The 23328-nt window shown below is 45.6% G+C and overlaps 1 protein-coding gene across 3 annotated transcripts in view; it reads right to left on the minus strand.

The window, feature by feature from the left end:
- The window catches only part of GRHL1 (grainyhead like transcription factor 1), a 51519-nt gene extending 45426 nt beyond the window's left edge, over positions 1–6093 (minus strand). For all 3 annotated transcript variants that reach the window (XR_005987690.1, XM_041754186.1, XM_041754185.1), the window contains exons 1-2: positions 5936–6093; positions 2405–2591 (exon numbers count right to left, since the gene is read on the minus strand). Coding sequence is in view for 2 of the 3 variants with exons in the window: in XM_041754186.1 (XP_041610120.1) it covers positions 2405–2591; positions 5936–5955 (207 nt within the window). In the remaining variant the exon portion in view is untranslated. The remainder of the gene's footprint in view (positions 1–2404; positions 2592–5935) is intronic.
- Positions 6094–23328: the final 17235 nt, after the last annotated feature.

A 23328-nucleotide genomic window follows, 5' to 3' on the forward strand; every position in this document is an offset into this window, starting at 1 on the left:
GAATAAAGAAGTTACTGAAAATACAACTGGACTCTCAGTGTTCTCACTCCTTCCTTTCAGATCAAATGCACAATCAAAAGGATCAGCTATACCAACAGTTCATTTCCAAGATACAAGTGCTGGCTTCAAATGACAAATTTCTTCAGATACTCTGGGATTCACACAGCCTGGTACCCAAAGGACAAATCGAACTCAGTTTGTTCTGTTTTTGATTCTGCTCTTTACACAGGAAGTGAAAGGCTAACCTTACAGGCGTAATGTAGACATCAACCCACCTGAGACTAACTCCAAACATGTACCCCAAAACTGCTAAGTGTTTGAAACTGTTTTCATTGTGAATGTATGAATATAATTACCTTTAAACACAAAATAAATTGTTTTGTGAGTTAATGTGCTTTTAAAGCTTTATCAAAGCTATTATGTAGGGGTGACTGGGTGGCTCAATTAGGTGTCTGACTCTTCAGCTCAGCTTAGGTCTTCATCTCAGGGTCATGAGTTCAAGCCCCAGGTCAAGCTTCACACTGGGCATGGAGGCTACTCAATTATTATACAAAAACAACAGAAATGCTTATATCCAAAGAACTGAAACAAATCAGTTCATTTAAAAAAGAAAATATCACTACACCTATCACAGGAAGCCTGACATATTAGTACTAAGATTGTTTACCTTAATGGACAGACATGATGTATAAAATATTTTTTTAAGATTTTATTTATTTATTCATGATAGACATAGAGAAAGAGAGAGAGGCAGAGACACAGGAAGAGGGAGAAGCAGGCTCCATGCATGGAGCCTGACGCGGAACTCGATCCCGGGACTCCAGGACTGCGCCCTGGACCAAAGGCAGGCACCAAACCGCTGAGCCACCCAGGGATCCCCTATAAAATACTTTTAGGATCCTTTATTTAAAGCACATACACCTACAACCCCAGCAATCATTACATCAGTCTTTGTCACTAAACTTGTTGGTCTTCTCTCATTTTCAAAAGTTTAGTTAAAATTATGTAACTTCAAATTTCATAATTAATACTTAGAAACTTATGATTTTTACACTGATTGAGTCAATAAAACAAGCCATATGAAGAACAGGTATCTCATAAGTTCTACTTCAAAGGAATTCTTTGGCTCTACTTCCCAGGCAAAGATTTCTTATAGTATCATTAGTTACTACACAAGTTTCCCTTCACATTCAAATTAAAAACCAAGACAAAACTTACCTCAGTCTCTCAAACACAACAAGCTGGATACATGGCCTCATATCAGAAAATAATTAAATATTTTGTTTAGGTCCCACCCTAATTCGGTAATCATAATTAAGCTATCTTCTTTGCGTTTTTCCCTCTGCAGTTCTTATATTCAGGAAGGAATATAGTGCCAGAATGTAACAAAAGGCAAGCAACTGGTGAATCTAGGTGAAAGTATCTGGGAGTTAATCATCCAATTAAATTTAAGTTTTCTCTAAATCTGGGAGTTTTAAAAACAAAAATATGGCAAAAAATAAGCTGTGATATATAGCCATCACCACATACTATTATTGGGCAGAAAGAAGAATGCCAAAGAATAAATCAAGCAAAATACGTTCCATAGGAGACAGCATGGCAGCTGAAGAGGATGACTTTGGCACAATCCAGACCAGGCCTGAAATCCTGGATGTAACACATACTAGTTGTGTGACTTGAGAACTTAATTTTTTTTTCCCCATCTGCAAAGCAGGGATCATACCACATATTTTGCAGGCTTTCTGGAAATCAGAAATAACATGTATGCTGATAACATGTCTAGTGTGATACAAATAATCAGTAAGTGGTAGCTAGTATTATGAGGACGATGATGAGGATACAGATCTCCAGACAGGAACATCACATAAAACTCCAGGCAGAGAACAGATTACTCAAGACTCATCTATAGAAAAGGCAACAAAACACATCCCTCTCTTAGAACTAGAAACTCCAAGACTAGAAAATAGCTTTTTTTACTTCACAAATCCTACAATCAAATCAAAAGGCTCTGTAATATCATGTAAAGAAAAGGAAATCATTCCACATAAAGGTTGGAGCACAGGTAAATGAACCACTCTCTACTCTTCGGGGCACCGAGAAGCACCTTTAGTAAAACGTTCAATCCCAATACGACACATCTACCATCTTCTTTTATGATAGCTTCACCTTTCAGATTGAGCTAGAACAGCTGGCTACTTCACCCATTTTAAAAACAACCCTTTGATTCTATGATTGTAGATTTTCAGCTTTGAACCACAGTAAGTCAAAGCACTCATTAAACTATTTATAGTCACTAGAGAAACAACTTGCATTACATTCTACCAGCAAATTACTGTTTTACATGCTGTTGAATCAAGTGCATCTTGGACTGTCGTTAGGTTTTTAAAAGAGGAGGCACGTCTACCTTGTAATAGTCATAGAGCAAGCCCAGTGCAGCTGCACTGTCTTCATCTCCATTGATGCTCATCATCGCTTTGGTTGCTGCAGTGAGAGGGTTTTCCAGGAAAGATTTCCAGGCTTCATCCTCACTCGTATAGGAGCGCCGCTGTGGATAAAGTGCTTCATTCTGAAGAACCAACACTGGCCGTTTGCTTCAGAGAAATTAAAAACATATATACACATATATCTCATACTTTTTACCACAAGGCACCATAAGCTAATTTTTAAAGACCGAAACAACCAATTCTTTGATATTTCAATAAAACAGCCCAGTGACCCACCCCAGCAAAGTAAATGAAGACAAGACCAGTAGACAACCCACTTGAATGCATGCCAACAGGTCCCCAGTAAGATATATGGTATTGAGGCAGCCAGGGAGCCTGAAGTCAACCTATATATGTGACCCAGGATATACTATTTGGCAAAAACAAAACAAAACAAAAAACACTCCAAGAAAATGCCAGGCTATTCAAACATTTAAGTAAACAAACACAAGGACAAAGTAAGGCAAAACAGAACATTCATTCTCCTCAGACATCTGCAGACAGGACTGTACCCTCTTAAAGAGAGTATACACGATTCAGTCATCATGCTGCTACATGTTACTTCCCTCTTCCTTCTGTTGATACCATGCCTTAAAAACTTTCCTACCCACAAACCAGGGAGAGAGGAGGAGGGGGCGGAAAGAAAAAGAGCTATTTCGTTTAATCCTCGGGGGTATATGAGAAAGTTAGAATATTCTACTGATTACCAGCAGATTGAGATGGAATGTGGCCAAAGGGGACTGTAAATCAATAAGGAGGCATAATTTTCTGGCATGGGAGTTAACTGTTTATCTCAGAGATAAACACTTAAGAATCTACAACAATAAATAAAGCCACTGAACAAAAAGAGCTTTTTAAGAAAATAGGTGGGAAATCTGTTTTTAAAAATCTTTACCAGATTTTCATACTGGGTAAGAACAGTTTCATTTTAACACTGTAGTCTGGTGGGGAAAATCCAGAAAATCAACGGAGATCTTAGTCAAGTCTTACAGAAGATTTAATTTTAAGGATTAAAACAAACATTACTGATTCCCAAAACTTGAAATGTAAACAGTCTCAACAACTGTTCAGTTGGTATTATTTAATAAGTCAATAAGAAAAAAAAGTGGAACATGAACTCCAGCAAAATGAAAGTTTTTTTTTTTTTAAGGGAAAAAAAATTGTTAATGTCCAAACCTACTCTGAATTATCACTATCCTAACAAGTAAATTTAAGGATCAGCTCTCATTGCAACACACAAATGAAATATGCAAATGGCCTAAAGGTGACCTACCTACTCTAAAAGTGAATGTAGAAAGATTGATTATCTGTTCAAGTAATCAACAAAGGTTAGGGTTTGGCAGTCACTCAGGCCCTTTAAAAAACAGATACAGATTTTCAAAAAGGAGAACATCTTTGAAATGGGGTGGGAACACGGACCCACAACTTACTTTATCCTCAAAATTAGGTTTTATTTCAAAGTCAATGTTTTAAACTCATGTCTCAGCATAAACTCCAAGGCATAAAATCCAAATACTAATTACATTTAGTAGGAAAAGCAAGCACTCTTGAGGGGGTATATCATTCTAACACAAAACAAACGAATGAAAAAAACAATGAAGCAGTTTATTTAAAAATGAAGACTGCGTGTATTAATCTCAATTTCACAATAAATAAACACACACACACACACACACACACACACACACACACACACAAGGGGCATTCCCTACACCTTTAGGAGCAGTGTGTAAGTAAGAGCCACTGAATCAGTGGTATCTTGAGGTGATTTACTGGTGTACTGCTAAGCTATTATTAATAGTGTAATAGCTACTTCCAGAAGATTATGACAGCACTTGGCTCATTCGATTCCCGTAATGCTAGTTTTTCAGCTTCCCTCTCTCTCCTACCCCCATCCCAAATTTGTACAGGCAACAGAAAATATTTTCTGCAAATGGTTTTTGTTTGTGATCACCCTGGAGGTGTCTTACATTTTCAAAGCATGCCTAAGGCCAAAATTTTAGCTTTGGAAATTTGCCTTATCTAAACCATAAGTCAAGAAATAAACAGTAACCAGGAGCCTTAGTCTACTTCCTCATATGACAGTCAGGCAGTTGCTAGTCCCTAAAGGCCCATCACTACCTCTCCTAAGTCTTAAACTCCCTCCACCAACGATCTCTCAAAAAACTTCTGAAATGTATTTCAAGTCATGATTTAACTGCACATTCTACAACACGAGATCTAATCCACTTACGGCGTCCCATACGGTACCTAACCTCCCAAATCAGAAAAAAGAGCACGAAAAAAAAGAAAAGAAAGAAAAAAGAAAAAAGAAAAAAGAAATAAAGAGCACGCTTAATTAATAATTCTAAAACTAGAAGGAATACCTCTGGTCTGGATTTACTGGAGTATACGGATTGGTTTGGTGCGCAAGTTACTTTTTCCTTTCCTTAATTCATGCTTTAAACTCGGAACAATTTTACATTTGCAGAAAAGTGGCTAAGGAAAGGCAGAAATATGCCTCCCCCAGGGTCCCTTTGATGTGACCATCTTTACATGACCACCTCGCATTTGTCAAAAATATTTCTTTAACCACAAACTCCGAAAGACGTATTAGTACAGTACGTTCTGTTTATCACGGCGATTTCCAAGATTTCACCCTCTTGATATTTTCTGAGGATTTTTAATTACAGTAATCTGTAATTACCATCAATGATGCAAGTGGCAAGGTAACTCCTACAACAATTTTCTCACTCACACAGCCAGCGCGGGGGGGGGGGGGGGGGGATGATGCCAGGACATCAGAGCACTTCAACTTTTCCCTCAATTTCTCCTTTTGGAAGTTCTAGCAGGCGGACGGAAGGACACGGACAAGGGATCGATCACCCGAGACGTCGTCTACCTCCCGAGCCGGGGAGCCGGTCCCAAAGAGCTGGCCGCGACCCCCTGAGCAAAGGGGACCCTGACGGGGGCGGGGGGGGGGGGCAGCGGGACGCCCACACGTCACCGCCGCAGCCCGCGGGCGCCCCGTGTCTCCCTCCCCACACCCCGGCCAGCAGCAGGGCGCAGACGGGGGGCGCGCCCGCGGGGAGGCCCCCCCCAAGGCCGCTGAGGCGGAGGGGGCTGAGGAGAGAGGTCGCCCCTCCGGAGTCCAGTCTCCAACACAAGGGTCCCCCAGGGGCTTCGGGGGAACAAAGGCGCGGGGGGGGGGTGCCGAGCGCCGAGGCCGCTGCGGGGAAGAAAGTGGACGGCGAGACGCGCGCCCCCACACGCGCGGCCTGCTGCGCGCCCCCTCCACCTGGCCTGCTCCGCGACCCCCCCCGCCCCCCGCCCCCCGCCCCCCGCCCGGGCTCGCCTCCCACCCCCGCCCCCCGCCCCCCGCCCGCCGGGCCTCGCGGCAGGTGCGGCCGGCCCTGCGCGCCGCGGCGGCCTGAAGCCGCCTGGCCGGACCCGCGCGCCGCCGCCTCACTCACTTGTCGTACTCCTGTGTCATCGCGCTTGCTCGCCGCTGCCGGGCCGCAGAACTGGACTTTCGGGTTGGGACAGTACACCCGATCCGGGGGGAGGAGGCGGCGGCGGCGGCGGCGGCGGCGGCGGCGGCAGGTCCGGAGCGGCGGCCCCGACGGGTTGGGTTCGCTTTTCTCGCTCTGAGCCGGCTCGGCGCGGGCTGCGCGCTCTGGACGCCCGGGCTCGACCGCCCATTGGCTGGCGGCGCGCCGGCCCGGGGCGGGGCCTCGTGGCTGGGCGGCCGGCGGCGCCGCCTGATTGGCCGGCGCGGGGGGCGCGGGGGCGGGGCCCGCCGCTCCGCGTGGCCGCGTCGGTGCGGCGCGCCCGGCGCTCCTGGCCTGCCTCCCGCCGGGCCTGGCGTGGCCGCGCGGCCCCCGGCGCGCTCCTCCCGCCCCGCCGCCCGCCCACTGCCCGGCGCTGCAGTCGCGGCCCTTGGCGGCTCGCCCGAGGGACTGGCCGTGCCTTGGCGCCGCCTCCTCCGGCCTGGGTGTGTGAGTGTGTGCGTGCGGGGGGCGGGGGCGGGGGTCCTTCCTCCGCCAGCCCACCGGAGCCCTGCCCGCTGCGGCCACGGAGCCCCCGCCCGCCGTCCCCCCTCCGTCCGCGCCCACTTATTTACGAGGCTTTTACCTGCGGAAGCTCAGACGTCCGGGTCCTCGCCGAGCGCCCCGCAGCTGTCGGGCTGGAGAACCGCCGCGCGCCCATCTTCCATTGTCCGCTATGTGCCGGCCTCCTGACCGCGGTTGCCCCTCGCGCGGCCGGGGTGGGACCTGCCGAGCGGTGGCATCAGCCTCCAGCCGCGGCGCCGGGTCCGGTGCCCGCGCGCCCTTCTTCCGCGCCGCCGGCCCTGCCCGTCTCCCACCTCTCATCCCTGCGCACCCCTTAAGCCCGTCGGAAACCCCATCGCCCCATCGGGGCTTGCACCTCTCCCCCCTCCACCGCCCCCCCCCCCCCCCCTGCAGAGCTCCTTCCTCGGGCTGCATCTGCCGCCCGCCGCTGGGCCTTCCGCAGCCCCGTAGCCGGCCCTCACGTCCACCCTGCCCTGGCGCCAACTGTCCTGAGCTGAAGCTCTCTCCTTCTCCAGGGGCTGCTCGCTGGCTCAACTGAGTCTGGGCTGAGAGAAGTCCTGTGCGCCAGGCATCGTTGTAGATGCTGGAGATAGATCGTGAGCATGTCTCCCTGCCTGCCTGCCTGCAGCATGGGGGGGGGGGGGGCGGACAGACCATAAACACAATGAGTAAATTGTATGGTGTGTTGGACAGTGGCAAGTTCTGCGGGAGAAAAAGCAGAGCAGGCCGCTGGAGAGCACGGGTGGAGCCCGGGTTGGAAGGCTGAGGAGGAAAGAGGAAAGTCCTTCGAGGAAGAAGTGGGGGGAGGAGGTGGCGGAGAGGCAGAGGCACACTTTTGCATAAAGTTGTGAACAGTGCACGTCAGGGGTCCCCCGTGGCCAGAGGGAGACAAAGTGGAGGATGGGGAGAGGTAGGACTTCGTGCTCACTTTGGTTTTTACTGAGCGAGACCGAGGGCTTGGAGTAGAGCAGTGACCTGATCTCACCCTTTTCTTTAAATAATCTGGGTGGTGGGGGCACAGAGGTGGGGGCGGTGAGCCCAGACCAAAGATGACAATAGGTGTGGCCTCGGGTGGGAGAATGGAGTAGTGAGAACTGGTGGGATCTACTCTGAAGGCACGATTCATGCTGGCATGATTTCCTGAAAATTTGATATAAAGTATGAGAAAAAGAATCCGGATGCCTGGGTGGCTCAGCGGTTGAGCATCTGCCTTCAGGTCAGGTCAGGTCGTGACCCCCGGGGTCCTGGGATCCAGTCCCTCTGCATCAGGCTCCCCACAGGGAGCCTGCTTCTCCCTCTGCCTATGTCTCTGCCTCTCTGTGTCTCTCGTGAATACATAAATAAAATATTAAAGAATAATTTTTTAAAAATTTTTAAAAAGAGAAAAAAAGAGTCAAAGACAACTATAAGGTTTTCAGGTAAAGGCTGGAAGGAGTGATTTGCCATCACTGAGTTGGGGAAGACTGCCGGCATATGTCTGGGGGAAGTCAGGAGTCCCATTTTGGACATAAATTCAAGACTTTTATTAGAGATCCAAATAGATGTATCGGTAGGTTGGAAGTGAGTGTGGAGTCCAGGGAAGAAGGGGTTGAGTAGCTGTGGGGGAGTCATCAGCACAGAGATGGTCCTGAATGTCAGGATTAGAAGCATCTCCACTTTGGTGAGGGAGGAAACAACGGGACCAACATGGGATCCTGGAGCTCCCCGGGAAGGCTGGGAACAAGAGGAGCCAGCCGAGGAGCCAGAGGAGGAGAGATGACCAAGGCAGGAAGAGAATGGAAGCATGAGGGCTGAGTAGGGAAAGTGAGGCAGAAAGCATGGTCAGCTGGGACACGTGCTGCCTGGAGGTCTCATGAGGTGAGGATTTAGCAGCACGGGAGGCCCCTGGGTCTTCATTCAGCACCAGCTGCCTCTCAGCCATTCCCACGAGTTTCCTGCTCCCCTGGGGCCCTGAATCAGCATCCACAGACACTTCTCACTGTCCCCTTCCTGCTGTTTCCTGCTTCCATCCCCTAATCCTGGGTACAACACTAGAGCATGGAGTCTGTCCTTTTTTCCCCCTTATTCATTAGTTTCCTGTTTAAATAAATTGTATTTTTTTAAGTGAGAGAATGTAGGGAGAATACTGCTAATAGGATAGGCGGGAGTCATCAGGGTTGCTCTGCTTGAAACGCCTCACAGTGGGAAACTGTCTCTGCCTCAACTTTCCTCTTCTTCCTCTGCCGCACCTCCAGATGTGCCCAGGGTCATCTTTCTAAAGCACAGAGTTTAGATGGCGTCACTCTAGTACACTCAGATGAAGTTCGAGCCCCTTAGCAGCCTGTGTAGATGAACAGCTCCACCTGCCCTCTTGCTATGCTGCTCCTTCAGGTGTTGCTCAGCACCGAGAACCACCCCTGCCTCCAATTCCCTGCTCCTCCGCTTCCCACTTGGCCCACCCCGCTCAACCTTCCAGACCCAGCTGGGACTCCCCGTTGCTCCAAGGGGAGCTCCCTCAACTCCTAGGCTGGGTCACACGTCCTGTGCACACCCACGGTCCCTTCTGCATCACCCCATTACTGCGTTTACCACATTCTGTTTGTAATAGGCGGATTTTCTGTTTGTGTCTCTCTCCACCATGTGGGGGCTCTTCATGAGAGGGCAAGGATTGTATCACTTTCATCTGAAGGTCCCCAGCCTCGTGGTATACACATAGAAAATATCCAGTACTTACTGGATATTTCATTGAATGGGCACATTCCTCTGCAGGCACCTGTTCTGACTCTCTTCCCTTCTCCATCATGTCTTCAATGGATCTAAACGGCCTTCCTGTTACAGAGATTCTTGCCTCAGTCCCACTGCCTGATACAGGGTAGGTAGGCACAAAGTAAATATGGGATGAATTAATAAATATCAAGCCATAAAAGCAAAAAGAACAGTAAGGGCCTGAGGTTGTTAGACCTTAGGTGTATTAATAAAAACATTTGGCCTATTTTGTAAATTTTAATATAGGCTTGTTGAGCTTGTCTCTAAGAGTTCCCTCAAACAGAAGTTAAGATCCATCTATCTGTTGGCAATACTTTTATTATTTTTACTATTTTTTAAGTTATAAAACTCATACGTGGTCATAGTTTAACAAAAAAAAAAAAGCAAAAAAGAAAGAGAAGTAAAGGAACAACAAAAAAAAAATGAAAAAGTAAATTTAAGTAACACAGAAGGTTTAGAGCACAGAGCCTCTCCTTCCTCCATCCTATCCCTCTCCCTGGAGATAATTCCTGAGAACAGTTTTTGTTATCTTCTTAGATAATGCCTCCTTGTATCTACAAGCATACATATGTTTTATTTTCTTACACGAATGGGATTCACATGGTGCACGACCCTCGTCAGCTTGCTTATTTCCATCTCTTATGGTTTAAACATTTTCCACGTGAGCACATACACATCTGCACTTTTTAAAAAAATCTAGGGATTCCTGGGTGGCGCAGCGGTTTGGCGCCTGCCTTTGGCCCAGGGTGCGATCCTGGAGACCCGGGATCGAATCCCACGTCAGGCTCCCGGTGCATGGAGCCTGCTTCTCCCTCTGCCTGTGTCTCTGCCTCTCTCTCTCTCTCTCTCTGTGACTATCATAAATTAAAAAAAAAAAAATCTACATATTATTTCTTTGTATTGATGTGTGATCATGAGACCCTGTGGGTGAGCAATTAGGGTTTTTCTCCTCAGTTTTTCACAACTATAAACATTCTGCAATAAACATCCTTTTAACTATCCACTTTGCACACTAGGTTGGGTATGGCTACTGGGTAAATCCCTAGAATTGGAGCTTCTGTGTAAAAGGCATGCAAAGCTGCGATTTTTAGAGATCTTACCAAATTGTTTTCCAAGAGCTTGTCCCATTTGGATACCAACCAACAGGATATCGGAGAGTCTAGAGTGCCTTACCCTCACCAACCATGGCCATTATCAAACTTTGCTTTGCCAGTCTGTTAGATGAAAAATAGTATCTCATTGTTTGATTTGCATTTTTTAAAATTATGAGTGAGGTTTAGCACCTTTTTTTTTTTTTAATTTATTTATGATAGTCACAGAGAGAGAGAGAGGCAGAGACACAGGCGGAGGGAGAAGCAGGCTCCATGCACCGGGAGCCTGATGTGGGATTCGATCCCGGGTCTCCAGGATCGCGCCCTGGGCCAAAGGCAGGCGCCAAACCGCTGCGCCACCCAGGGATCCCAGTTTAGCACCTTTTTATTTGGTAATAATTCTTTTAAGCTCATGGATGGAGTTGTGTTGTGGGGGTTTTGTTTCGTTTTGTTTTGTTTTGTTTTTTGTTTTCAGAGAAGGAGGATCTTTAAGGCACCTTCACAAGTCATGGGTTTCCAAGCAGAGAGTGTGGAGGTAAGAAGGCAGGGCTGATTGATTAGCTTACGTGGGCTCTGGCCCAGGTTCTCCTGCTTTCTGGGCCTCAGAAGAAGGAAGACTGGCCATCTGGTCCCTTCCAGCTCCATGTCTCATGACTCGAAGGATGGCTGCTAGGAGTGGTTCTGATCTTAGCTCTCCACGGTTTACGGAATTGAAGTCCAACCTCCTTAGCCTGGCATTTCAGTTCCTTCTCCATCCAGCCCCTACATTCATTTCCAAGTGTATGTCCCAGTTAAAATCCCCCGGTCAATGCTCTGGACCCCCTCACGGTGTTCCCTGGGATGTCCTGTGATTCCAGGCCTCTGGTTGCTTCTGTTTTTCCTTTCCCTCTCTCCACCGCACCATCCCAAACCACCCTGGCCTTCACAGCCACCTCCAAAGCCATCTCCTCCAGGCACCCCTGCCATCCCATCTGAACTTCTCCCTGGGCACCTCAGCTGTGCCGCTAACAAACCGCTCATCACAAGCTTCTCTGCCCTCCGGTTCATTGGGGTCTGCGTGAATTTGAGAGAATGGCTTTCTGGTCATCAGATCTGGATTCAGATCTCAGATCTGCCTTGTATTTTTACCTTGAGCAGTCTACCTCACTGCCAGTCCTCAGCTTTCTCTTCTGTAAAACAAGGAAAACAGTATCAAGTTTTGTGGCATGAATTAAGACCATGTGGTTAAAGACTCTCCCACAATGCCCGGCACAGAGACACTTGATGGTCGGCCTCCGTCTTCTTTAGAGATGAGGGAACCTAGTCTAGTTCCTCCAAGTGTCTCTTCGTTGGTTATGCCACCTCACCTTCATCACCTGACAGGCCATCTGCAGGGCTCATCACGTGTAGGGCCCTCGCTCTGATGAAGCAGCCCATATTGGAGAGACAGTTCAAGCAGTTGCAATGGCAGGGCCTCCAAAGCCTGACATTGGAGAGTCAGTCCCGCCCAGTGTACCAGAGCCATCGTGTCTCTCGTTGTGACATGAAAGCCTTCCACTCTGGAGACATGGGGTGTGGAAGGGAGAGTGTGGAATCCCCACCCTTGCCTCCCAGCTCTGTGACTTAGGAAAGTTACTTAACCCTCAGCCTCAGTTTCCGCAACTGGGGGATGTGAGGTACTAATTCCTATCACCGAGGGATTTATCTGTTTTGTGAAACATGCCTCAAACTATGCCAGACCTATTGGAATTCAATAAATATGAAGTGTTCCACCTTCCCATTTATCCTCACTGTATTTATTACAAGTTGATTAAGGGACAAAAACTAGATCTCATATAAAAAACAAAATGAAACCCAACCCTCCTCATCTAGCATAGCAATAAGCATATTCCAGAGTATCAACAGTCGTTACTCAGGACGGTGATGACATTAGCCTCATCTGGGCAGTACTCATTGATCAAAGATCATACCTCGGGTCCTTTGACTCTTAAAACAAGCCTCTGAGGTAAACAAGGTTATGCCCCACCTTGTAGATGAGAAACGAGGTCCAGAGAGATCAAATGACATATTCAGAGTCTCATAGTAAATTCGGGACTTGAATCCGGACCCTTGTTTCCAAAATCTTCACATTCCCCTCTTGGTGGTGGCACTGCCAATATGAGAATATTTCTGTCTGACATTCTGGGTTTAGCCTGTGGCCCCATTGTCACACAGCCTGGACACTTCACATGTGGCAGAGCCATGGCTGGGGCTTCTAGTGACAACATCTGGTGCAGGGGATGGCGGTCAATTATTCCCTAAATGGTTTCTCCAATTTTGAGAACATGGCAACTCAGAACTCTCTCTCCATTTTTGGGTATCCAATGCTCTATCTTCCAATGTCCCTAATGGCCCTGTGCTGAACAAGCTTGTTCACTGAGGCTTCGTCCCTTCCCTCCCACATCAGCCTGTCATGCCAGGATGACTGCAGTCTCAGGTGAGTCTTGTTAAATACCTGGGACTCCATCCAGACTCTCTCCCCGTTTCTGAATGGAGGCAGAAGAAGCTATGTCAGGTTGGGTGTCACCCTCTTGCTGGCAACTGGAACCTAGATATCTCACATTCTTTTCTTATGGCTTCACACAGATCGATCATTCCAGTGAAGGCTCAAGAGTTACAACACAGCTGCCAGAAAGCCCGTGGCTTAGACATGCTGGCCTTCCCCCCTCAGTAAACCTCTCTTGTCTGTGACTAATCCTGAGCAGGGAGGAGCCATCATGCTTTGCAGCCATCTCAAGAAAGCGCTCCAGGCTCAGGAGTGGGAGGCCTTGGCTCAGCTTGCTGGCTCACATTTGCATTTTTCACTCTTTGAAGAAAAGGTGGCTAGTGGTAAAAACATCTTCATTATAAAATGTCTATTGAAAATGGTAGCATCTCACCATATTTTAATAAGAGAGAGAGAGAGAGATTATCCTTCCCTTTATAGGAAGGGAACAAGGGATTAAGTTGCTTCCCCAAAGTTTGACATTTTATTAACTCATTTTTTCTAGTAATTCTTCCCCAACTGAGTTTCTTTTTATTTGAAATTTGAGTATTTTGTGATTCACCTTTGGTTATCTTTGCTAAACACTCTGAAACTGTCAATTACAATATCTGCAATTTTGAATTACTCTTTTTGGTGATAGGTAGAAAAAGGAAGAACTGGGGGTTGAGAAAAGGAAAAGGGAAAAAAATCAAGAGAATGTCATAAGAATCAAGAGAGGGAAACGACATGGAAGCAGTATTGGGGTTGCAGGATTGTTCTTCGTGGAGGGACAGGGCTGTGTGTGCAGTCTGAAAACACCACGAGCACCACACTGGTTATATCACTTTGGAATTGAGAGGCAGCGGAGCATTACTTCTCAGGTGTTCTATCCTCTAAAAGCTCCTCAGGGCATCACAAAACTCCAAGTGACTCTATCTGGGGCTGTCGTGGGGATTAGCAGATGGGGGCACTAACTGTGAGATAGGAAATCAGAGCCTTTGAACACATAGATGAGTGGGCAAAGCACAAAAACTGCTTCTTGGAATGCACACGATCCTTAACAAAGCAAAATGAAAGTGCTAGCATCGCATTGAAAATGCAGAGAAGAGACACCCTACAAAGTTTCTGGTGGGTGGCAAGTAGAAATTAACTGTATGGACTTCATTATCTGAAATTAGGTGTGTGAAATCTCCTAGATGTGCTTCTTCTTTGGCACGTTACTTATATTTTTTTAATCTCTGTGAACTCTATTTTTCATATAAGACCTCAGGTTTTTTGCCCTTAAAATCTGCTACCCAGGGGCACCTGGGTGGCTCAGAGGTTGAGCGTCTGCCTTTGGCTCAGGGCGTGATCCCAGGACCCTGGGATCAAGTCCTGCATTGGGCTCCCCACGGGGAGCCTGCTTCTTTCTCCCTCTGCTTATGTCTCTGCTTCTCTGTGTCTCTCATGAATGAATAAATAAAATCTTAAAAAAAAAAAAACAACTCCTACCCAGCTCGAGGGTGCATGTATACATGACTAACTCATGGTCTGGGGTCCAAGTTGCTCAGTCTGGAGACCTGGGTGCATTAGCACTGATGTTGTAAATGCCCTAATGGAATGTGTGTCATAAGCTTAGAGAATGATGGATTCTGACTGGGGGAGCCGAGGTGAGAACATGGCATTTGAGCAGAGTCATAAAGGAAGAATAAAGGGTCCCCTGAGATGAGAGGAAACATTTCTGATAAAGGATACAGCATGAGCAAAGGCCCTGAGGTGTGAGATGTTGGGGTTGTCCAAGAGCCCCTTCTCTGCGGTGGCGGCAGCTGGGGTGGGGCAGGTGACAGGAGGCACTATGCAGGAGCCACAGGCTGATGGCCCTCCCAGGCTAAGCCATCAGGCTGTCAGCAGCAAGGAGCCATCAAAGAGTGCTGAAGCTCAGAGCGTCATCAGATCTATTTTGGGGACTTAACTAGCAGGGACAGGACAGGGACAAATGAGAGTGGTTGTGTGCACACAGGGCAGGAGATGATGAGGGCCTGAGCTGGGCAGGGACTATGTTGTCAGAGGATTGGACACTCCCAGAGAGGTCCTTGGTGGTGGAACTGTCAGGGCTGAGTGACAGAGATGTTGGCTGACAGACTGGGAGGGGTTGGCGATTTATAGCCTAGGCGATTAGGTGAATGGTGCTGTAATTGAGATCCAGGGAGCACGGAGGACAAACAGGTTCGAGGCGGAGGTTTGGAGGAGGGGGTGTGAGGAAACATGCCAGGCATAACTGCTAATGTTTTTTCCTTCTTCATGGTAGCATGTGGGCTCCTTTGATTCCAAACTGACATCGGTGGGGCTTGGAGCCTTGAGAGGCAGGGCCGTAAGTTGAAGCCTACAGGTTCTAGTCTGCCTGGGATCAGAACTTCTCAATGTCCTTACTTGTCAAATAATGTGCTGCATCGTGGAATCATTCAGGGATGAAAAGAGGTGGTATATGTCGAGTGCTGAGACCGGTGCCTGGCATATTCCAAGCGACATGATAGCTGTGGTGTTGCCATGGGTATACCTCAAGCCGAAGTCATACCCCTTTTCCCCCCTTCTGTTTTAAAAATACTTCAATTTGGGACACCTGGGTGGCTCAGCAGTTGAGCATCTGCCTTCGGTTCAGGGCGTGACCCCGGGGTCCTGGGATCGAGTCCCACATCAGGAGCCTGCCTCTCCCCTGCCTGTGCCTGTGCCTCTCTCTCTGTCTCTCATGAATAAATAAATAAAATATTTTTAAAAATAATAAAATACTTCAATTTGACTCCAAACCAACATTTGGAAGGCTGACAACCAGGTTCACTCATCAGGCAGTGATGCTTGCTGTGCACAGCCGACGTAGAAAGTAGGAAGGTGTTTGTGATCTTTCCCTTTCTATCGTCATTACTTGCATCAGAGCCACTTACTGAGCATCTGTGGGATGCGGGGTTCCATCCAGAGCATGCGGAACGACCCGGTCTCAGAGGCTCGCCGCCTGGCCAGGTCAACAGGACACGTGCGGAAGTAGGCTCCACTAAATGCTGAACGTAGGAGGTGTTGTAAGAGCTGAGGAACAGAAAGAGCTCTCCCTGATGCTGCGGAAGGACTCGGTGGCCTTTCAGCCAGAGGGAGGACAACGTCAGCCAGGGGACCTAGTGAGCTGGGGGCCAGAACACGGGGACCAGGTGGCAGGACAGACAGCAGAATTATGGTGCGTGGGGGGTGGGTTGCCAGGTGATAAAGCTCGGACTCTGGGGCCACCCCACCCACTCTGACCCCCAGGCTGTGATGAGGAGGAGGCAGGCAGGGGAGGCAGGAAAGGTCTTAACAAGCACCACCTTGGTCAGACGCAGATCCCTGGGCTGCACTCGGAGAAATTCAGCAGAGAGAGACAGTGAGAGGCCGAGAGGGGCTGACACATGCAAACTGTTTCTGGCAGGATGGCCAAGCGGGGAGTGGGAGGAGAGGGCCCAAGCAGGGTGACAAGGAACCCCAGGCCGAGGAGACCTTCCCAGGGAGACTTTCTTTTATTCTGGCGTGGATTTCAAAGGAGAGAAAGGGGAAAAATAAGTCAACATGTTTATAATATGTTCTTATCCTTCAACATGGTAAAGAACACATTTTTTTTCTACTTTTAACCTTTGAGTTAAAATCAGAGACCACCTTTTTCATTTTAGGTAATGTTTAACTTAATCACTTAATCTGAGTTAATGTAGACAACAATGGTGACAAAAGGTAATTACATTTAAGTGGAATTCTAACTTAAAAATTCTTTTGGAAATATCCATGAGTCACCCAGATCAACGCAAATATCCATAAAACCCATACTAATTGTTCCAGAGGAAATAATTGTTGCAGAAGGGCAAAAGGCCAAGTGAGCTGAAATACCAGGTTCTTAATTTGTAAAGTCAATAAAAGCACTCTTTTGTAAGTTCTTCTCAAGTCATAACATATTATCAGGTAAGTCTGGCCCTAAAATCACTTTATGCTTAAATACTTCACCAGGGCATAAAACAAGGGAACATACATTAAGAGCTTATTGAAAACATTTTGTGAGAGACTTAATTCTATGGGAACTTAGCTTTCAAGAATATAGAGGCATTTAAAATGAAGGGAAAAAAAAGTCACTGGCTTCATACCCAACATGAAAATATACACTTTTAATTATCTGCAATATATAATGATTCATAGAACTTTGGAAATTCTACTCAAAGTTTTAAGACTTGGAAATAATGCTCCTTCTCTCCTAAGCAATAAAGGTTCCTGTATAAATACAGGGTTGAAAAATACTGAGGTAACAAGGAACTAACTACAGACACTCTGGATAAATGTGCAGACCCTGCTGTCCCAGCCCTGGGCTCTCCTTCCTTCAAGCTCTAGAAGGCTCCACGTCTGTGTGGCAGTGACAAGACTCTTCTGGCCCCAGAGAAATGCTACTGTTCAGTGAGGTAAGGGACATAGCAGCTCTTCACCCTGCTAACCAGCATTAAATCCCCATAACAATGCCAATTTACCTGATGCAGGAAGAGCCTAAGTTGGCAGGTGGAAGACCCTCCTTTTCCTTTCAAGTCAAACCCAGAATCTCAAACTGCCAAAGAAAGCCACATTTTCCTTTGAAGGACTAAAAAAAGCAAAACAAAACAAAACAAAATAAATAAATAAACACCCCCAAAACCCAACACCTATGTTAAAAAGTTATGAGATATCCTTGTAGAGTAACAAAATATTTAGGTCAGTGTTCTGTATTCTTTTTTTTTTTTTTTTAAGATTTTATTTATTTATTCATGAGAGACAGAGAGAAAGAGAGAGAGAGAGAGAGAGAGAGATTGAGGCAGAGACACAGGCAGAGGGAGAAGCAGGCTCCATGCAGGGAGCCCGACGTGGGACTCGATCCTTGGTCTCCAGGATCAGGCCCTGGGCTGAAGGCGCCACTAAACCGCTGAGCCACCTGGGCTGCCAAGTGTTCTGTATTCTTATGGGTAAAAATTCTCATTGTACCCCACTGGTTTAATTCTTTAATTTCAAAAATTTAGAAGTTTGTATGTTAATCTACTATAGTCAAACTTTTAATTCTACAGATGAAGAAGGATAGATTTATCTGGAGACAGTGAGAAAACATGCAAAATGTTCAGTAGGTAGATAGATGTGGAGTAAGTGTGCTTCACACAGCTGTTTTCCATGAGGTTTTGATGATCCAAATTTGATAGACAATGAAGAACATAAAATTCTCTCCACTTCAGCACATATATCCTGTATTTGCATGGCTCTGAGCATAGACTGATGATCACTGACACAATTGAAAGACTGTTTTCCCAGCAGTAACTTGCTTTCTATTCTCACTCCCCTGGAAGTATCTGCTTTCCCACTATTACAATAGTTACTGGAACTGAGATCATGTGAAATATTACTTGGTTTTATTTCCCTTTAGGGTGGTCACCTAATTTGTAAAATTGTATTTCATTGTAGAGGTAAGGAATTTAATTTTTAAAAAAAAAAAACAAGTTTTGTTCATTAAAGAGATGCCACCCAAATCAACAAATATCACAGGTCACTTTAGTGGCAAATAATTTATTTGCTCCCCCTGAAAGGAGATTAAAAAGTTGCTTCCTGCTCCGGGCAGGGGCAGCCTGGGAACAGGGGCACACCTCCATGCCACCCCTGCCAGCTGTGTTCTCTCTTCCTCCTCTGTGGTCCTGTTGGCCTCGATTTGTACACCCGGCATGGCACTCAGCCTGCTTCTCCCTTATTTCATCATTGAGCACCTTTCTAGTTTAGAAATAAACTGAGGCAAGTATTCAGGCAGAGATAGGCTGTGAGGAGACCACTTCAGAGTGCCCTGTGCCAACATGGGGGGGCGCTCCGGCAAAGGAGAAACGGCTGCCCCCTCTGCTAAGGCACCCTTGAGCATGGAGGTGATGCAGAAGCACCTTCATTCTCGCAGAGTATGGGGGGGCGCTGGTGGAGCTGAGCTCCAGTCTTTCTGAGCTAGTGGGGGCTGAGCAGAGGAATCAGCACCCATGACCATCTGCAGAGGTGCCAAGGCCCTAGAGGACACATATAGGGTGGAGCGCTTCTCTCATCTCACCCTTGAGCCCAGAGGCCATCTAGGGAAGATGGATGAGAAACAGCCTTAATAGGGATTTCAACTTTCATTTTGCTATTTATTCCAAGATGGCTGTTTTAACCCTGAAGAGATGAAGATATCTTTCAGTGGTAAGATTAAAGATTCAAAGCAGTATCTTTGCTGCCCTCCACCCCTCCCCTACAGAATGGAGAGTAGGGAAATTTACAGATAATAAAATCAAGTGGCATTAATTTTGCCTATCGAATGTGGTGAAATAAATTTTGACACTGCTGGGGCACCTGGCTGGAGCATGTGACTCTTGATCTCAGGGTTGTGAGTTTGAGTCCCACGTTGTATTTAGAGATTACTTAACAAATCTTTAGGGACACCTAGGTGGCTCAGCAGTTGAGCGTCTGCCTTTGGCTCAGTGTGATCCTGGGGTCCTGGGATGGAGTCTCCACATAAGGCTCCCCATGGGGAGCCTGCTTCTCCCTCTGCCTATGTGTCTGCCTCTCTCTGTGTGTCTCTCATGAATAAATAAAACCTAAAAAAAAAAAAAAAAAAAAAAAACTTTAACAAAAAAATTTGACTCTTCTAACATTGTAAACTTTGGGAGGAAAGACTGATTAAGTCTCAGGAGAAAGTGTAGTGCAGCAGTTTATTTCTAGCCTTGCTGTGCAACTTTGCTCAAATTATTCAACCCCTCTGTGTCTTGGGTTTCCCATCTGTAAAATGGAGTAATAGTGCTTACATCATGCGGTTGTTGTGAGGATAAATAACTAATCTATTAATTTGACTCCATTGTTAATATATATGAAAAAATATATGAAGCGCTGAGAAAAATGTCTGGCACATCAGACATTATGCAAGCATTTATTACTATTAGGTCATTCTGTAAGACTAGAACGGATCTGGATGCTAAGAGAAAGCTCCTAACAATGCACTGGCAGTAGACGATCAACAGACATTAGGAATTGTTTTACCCATAACATCGTATTTTGCACATATAAAATGTTAAGACTAGAGAGGAGGGCCACATGTACAGACATTCCTTATTGCCTATCAACAGTCCCTTTGCCTTTCCCTAATTGCACCCAATTTTGCTCAAATATTAGAAAAAGATCCTTCAGCCTAGGGTAGGTAGAAATGCGTCATGATCAGCTAAAGCAGTCATGGTGATCCTACTCCCCTCTGCTAGCGATGGTGCAGTTCTGGCCAATAGAATGTAAAGGAAACTCTGCCGGGGGCTTCTAGAAATGGTTTTCTCATCAAAGAGACTCTTGAGAAAGTATTGTCATAGTTCCCTCTTTCTACCAGGATTTGTTTGTGTGGAATTGTAGCTTCCATCTTGTTTGTGACTGTGAAGCAGCAAGCTGAAGAACAAAAGGCCAACATGCCGAGAATGGCAGAGCAAAAACAATCTGTGTCCTTGATAACACTGTTGAGCCACTGAACCAAATCTGGAATGCCTTACTTCCAGAACATTTATGTTACAATAAAAAAAACACACACTTCTGGTTTGATAGTTAGGGATTTTGTTAATTGCAGCCTAAAAGCATTTCTTCCCATTCTATGTCGTTTATTTTTGGACCTTACTGATATGTGATTCAGCAGTGGTTTTCACATTAGTGTGCATCAGAATCACCTGAAGGGTATGTGGAAACATAAACTGAGTGTCCAAACTGGCAGGTCAGCGATAGGGCCTGGAATTTTGCATTTCTAGTAAGTTGTCAGGTGACATCAGTGTTGTTGGTACAAGGATCACACTTTGACAACCACTGTGGTAACTACTCAAGACATTTTTATTGAATTAAATTTACCAAAATATCTACAACTCTTCCTTCTGGTAATGGAGAAAATAAAGCTACAGAACATTTCTTACAAACATGGATGCAAAAATTCTTAATATTTCAGTAAATCAAACTCAACAATATGTAAAAAGGATGAAAGATCATGACCAAATGGGTTTATCCTAGGAATGCAAGGCTGGTTTAACATTTGAAACTCCATTGAATTTCTTATTAACCATATTATGAAAGCCATATTAATTGGCTAAAAAAGAAAAAAACATACTATCATCTCATAGATTCAGGAAAAGCATCTGAAAAACAACAACAACAAAAAAACACAACATAATTCCTGATTTAAAAAAAAAAAAAACCTCACTGCAATCTAGGAGTAGAAAGCAACCTGGCTGAACAACAATTAGCATTCATGGAGACCTCAAACTCTCCAGAAGATCCCATCTGGCCTCACAGTTTTTAAATATGACTTATATTCTGATGCTCCCTACATTTACATTACCCCAGACCTCTGAACTCTAGACCCCTGCCCCTCTAGCTTTAGACTTGGACATCTCTCTGATGTCTAACAGGCATCTCAAACTCAACATGCCCCAAACACTTCCCAATCCCCACTCACCTGAGTTCCCCTGTGATGTAGGGCCCAAAATTAAGGCCTGGTATCATGTGCTGCCTTGACATCTGGTGAAACTGGGAAGTACCCAAAATGGCCTAACTTTGACTTCCCCTCCCCACTCTGGTCCCACAGATCCCGGGGCTGTAATCAAACACACCTTATCAAGAGGACCAGGGGAGTTCCTCCAGGCCCATGGGATTATTCAAACAAGCCAGTCACACCCCCTGGCAGGAACCAGGGGGCACTCCATTCCCCGATACAACAAAGCCTGCCTCCCTATCCCTGGTTGTTCACTGTTCCAAGCATGACCCTCGTTGGGCCTGCATAGTGTGCTGCATCCTCTCCCAGGTGGGAAGTACATGTGATTAATTACCTAGTCAATCTCATCTATTCAATGCTGGGTAGCCTGTTTGGCTATTCCTGCAACCCTATAACACAAACTGGGTGATTAGGGGGAAATTAAAGCAGCCCCGTCTTAATAAATGGTACAGGAAAAAAATTGGGGCATTTTGATTTCTCACATAACCAATCTATCACCAAGTCCTTATTTCATAAGTGTAAACTATACCTAGGACTTAATCCCTTCTTAACACTTCCACTACAATCTCTGTAGTTCAAATCACCATCTCTTGCCCAAACCAGAACAGTAGTCTGTATTGTGGCCTCTACAATCTATTTTCCCCTGCAATCTATTCAGCACAGAGTAAAGTAGTCCTTTTATGACATAGATCTCATCACACCATTCGTTTGCTCAGAATTTTCTAACGGCTTCCTGAGACACTCTTGGGATAAAAGTCAAGCTCTTACCATGGCCTTGAATGCAAACTCTTCCATTTCATGTGCTACTACTTTCTCTGACAACCCTAATACTCCAGCTGCCCTGAATAGCCTATTCCTTGAATCCGTCAAGCATACTACTGCCTCAGAGCCTTTCCATGTTTCCTTTGCCTGAAATAACCTTCCCCCAGAGGGCAATGTGGCTTACTCCCCTGATTGAACTTCAGACCAGTTGATTTCTGCTCAAGGTCACCTTCCAGGCACCTTAACCACTTTTTATAATCACCCCTACCTACCTTGCTTTTTTCTTCATTGCACCTCATTGGTCCAACTATCATATATTTGTTTACTATTTCCCCCCCGCCCAATTAGAATAGAAGATCCTTAAAGACAGGGACCTCTTTTAACTATTCCATCTCCAATGCCCAGAATATGCCTGGAACACAGCCGCTATTTGTTGCATGAATAATCTGTGAACAAGAATGCCTCATTTTTCAATATCCTCACCTGATCTTATAAACCTTTATAAATCTCTGGTAATCTAACATGTGGGAAATAGTATATATTTTAATTTGTATCATTTTTTGGGTTGGCCTTTGTATCTCTTTTCTTCCCCTTGAAGGCTATCTTTTCATATTCCTTGCTCAGCCTGTCTTTTTCCTCTTGCTTTGCCAGAGCTATTGATACTTTAAAGAAGTTACTCCTTTGTCTGTCATATGCTGCAAATATATTTTCCTAGTTTGCCATTTGCCTGTGACTTTGTGGTCACATTATCAATTTTTCCTTTTTGGCTTCTGGTTTGGGGGCATGCTTAGAAAGTTCTCCCCTGTTTCAAGATCATCAAAGCAGCCATACTTGTTTTCTTCTAATACTGTAACATATATGTATATGTAAAACATTATGATATTTAGATCCTTGATCTATCTGGGATTTTCTTTAGGGCATAAAGAGTAAGGAAGTGATCTAGTTTAAAAGCAAAGTTAACCTAAAAAAAGGGCAAAAAAAAAAAAAAAAGGAAATTTAAAATACAATGCATAGAAATTTCTGGATACCATTTATAAAACTTACTGTTTTAATCTTCTCAAAAAACATTCATAATTTAAAAAATAAATTCAAACACTGTTTATTTATTTTCCAATACACATTTTATAAGCACATTTGATATATATATGTGTGTGTACATATAATAAAATTCTATTTTCCATAATTCTCTAGAATATTATAA

This window comes from Vulpes lagopus, chromosome 5, assembly GCF_018345385.1.
Source record: "Vulpes lagopus strain Blue_001 chromosome 5, ASM1834538v1, whole genome shotgun sequence".
NCBI lineage: Eukaryota > Metazoa > Chordata > Mammalia > Carnivora > Canidae > Vulpes > Vulpes lagopus.